Below are 1969 nucleotides of genomic sequence, written 5' to 3'. Positions count from 1 at the left end.
TAATTATCGCAGTAAAATTTGAGATACTTCGCCAGTATCGCCATTATACTGACATATTAAAAAATCATTCAATATTAGCGCCCTTGAGCGGCCATCTTGAGCAGCCATCTTGAGCGACCTTTCTTATCTATAGCACTTCCGTCCCCTTGCTCAAAACCATATGTTCTCTCCTGTGTCTTTTTACTCATTGTTTCTCTTACAGTACTTATCTATAGTTACATGCAAGAACTAGATAAACTATTAAATGACAATTAATCTGGAAGAAATGCATATTCTAAATTATGATTTCGATGGAGATTAAGGATGTACTTGCATTATCTGCATCAGTTTGTACTATTTTACAGTTTCTAGCTGGCATGTAAGTAACATAATACAAATAACCTTAAATAATTTACTTAGTTTTATTTGCGCTATATAACCTTGCGAGAAGGTTGAAGGCGCTATAATCCATCAGCCAGTGGAGTAAAAGGGGAAAAAACTTAGTTTTATTAAAAAATTTTTTAGTATAGTATACTCTTTTTGTTAAAAATATATTTAACTTAATATAAACTTATTTAAGGTGGTTTTATCGAGCAAATCCTAGTCAAAAGTTAGTCTCCATATGACTAATAATTCAATAAAAACAAGCGTAATTCAATAAAAACATTTTGCATAAACTGTACATATGCGATTGTGATAACGTCACACTATCGAGTTAATATTGAGCGATAAAACCACTGAACTCATATGTCAATCTAGGATCAAATATTTTATGTTTCAACATTTTGAACAATGAACTATCCATTTATGTATCTCATTTCAAATAATTATTTTATTTACATATCATTAGACATATAATATTTTATTCATTTTTTGCTTAGCATAGTTGCCACATAATTGTATATTTTGTTAAGTATTTTTATATCGGATAAGATATTTTATTATATAATAGTAATAATTAAACTAATTTAAATATCAAATAAAATAAAATTAATGAATTTTCTTGTAGATTGGTATGCAAAAAATATATTAGAAATGGTACAACTGGAGATAGTTCAGGATTGGCTTTTGTGACATGTTTTATGTCGTATGTATCATAACATAATTAATATTATATCATTTGTCACATGTATCGTAAAATAATATTCACCAATATTAATACAAATAATTAATTTAGGATTATGTTTTTATCATTACAGTTGTAGTTTGTGGCTGAGATATGGAATTCTTATTGGAGATTTGTTCATTATATATGTAAATATATTTGGAACAATATTACAAATATGTTATGTATTAATTTATATGTTATACAATGTAAAAAGGTCAACTACTATTAAGCAGTTTACAGTAGCGATTTGTTTGGTTTTGCTTATATATCTCTACAGTATTTATCAAAAAAACAGAGTTTTGGCTGCAAAACATGTAGGATTTCTTAGTTGCAGCTTGACTATATTATTCTTTGCATCGCCATTAATATCACTTGTAAGTATAAAATATTTTTTTATTTATGTTTACAATACACATTTTGTTAAATAAATCTTATTAAAATTATTGATTGCAAAATACATTTTTATATATATTTTTAACATATACATTTTTAATATACTGATTTATAATATAATAAGTTTATGTATTGGTAATAATTAGCTATAAATTTGTTATAGGCACATGTGATTAGAGTGAAAAGTACAGAAAGTTTACCATTTCCAGTCATAATGTCCTCTATGATAGTGTCTTGTCAGTGGTTTGCATATGGATGTCTTCTCAGTGATCAATTTATACAAATACCAAATTTTATGGGTTGTGTTTTGTCAGCTTTTCAACTTTCTTTATTTTTTATTTACCCTAGCAAGCGAACAGATCAAACTTATTTTATATGAGAACATTAATCATATCTTTTGGTCTATGATTAATTAGACCGATTTGTGCTGTAATAAGAAGTATTATATATTACAATAAGAAGTATTATAAATCAGTAATTTTTTATAAA

The 1969-nt window shown here is 26.3% G+C and overlaps 1 protein-coding gene across 1 annotated transcript; it reads left to right on the top strand.

Moving 5' to 3' along the window:
- Nucleotides 1-162: 162 nt before the first annotated feature.
- LOC105449157 (sugar transporter SWEET1) lies at nucleotides 163-1969 on the top strand. Its single transcript, XM_011688156.1, has 4 exons — nucleotides 163-358; nucleotides 989-1066; nucleotides 1179-1461; nucleotides 1644-1969. Exons 1-4 carry the CDS (start codon nucleotides 282-284, stop codon nucleotides 1857-1859), a joined length of 654 nt encoding a protein of 217 aa, XP_011686458.1. The 5' UTR covers nucleotides 163-281; the 3' UTR covers nucleotides 1860-1969.

Source organism: Wasmannia auropunctata, unplaced genomic scaffold (genome assembly GCF_000956235.1).
Source record: "Wasmannia auropunctata unplaced genomic scaffold, wasmannia.A_1.0 LD336076.1, whole genome shotgun sequence".
Classification (NCBI taxonomy): domain Eukaryota; kingdom Metazoa; phylum Arthropoda; class Insecta; order Hymenoptera; family Formicidae; genus Wasmannia; species Wasmannia auropunctata.
Note: the sequence above shows the minus strand (reverse complement) of the source record. Positions and strands in the feature narration are given on the sequence as shown.

Bases quoted from the DNA above. Each gene is read 5' to 3' on its own strand.
- LOC105449157 (XM_011688156.1), top strand. From the start codon at position 282: ATGATTTCGATGGAGATTAAGGATGTACTTGCATTATCTGCATCAGTT. The intron at 359-988 runs GTAAGTAACATA...ATTTTCTTGTAG, and splicing joins TTACAGTTTCTAGCTGGCAT to ATTGGTATGCAAAAAATATA. The intron at 1,462-1,643 runs GTAAGTATAAAA...AATTTGTTATAG, and splicing joins CATCGCCATTAATATCACTT to GCACATGTGATTAGAGTGAA.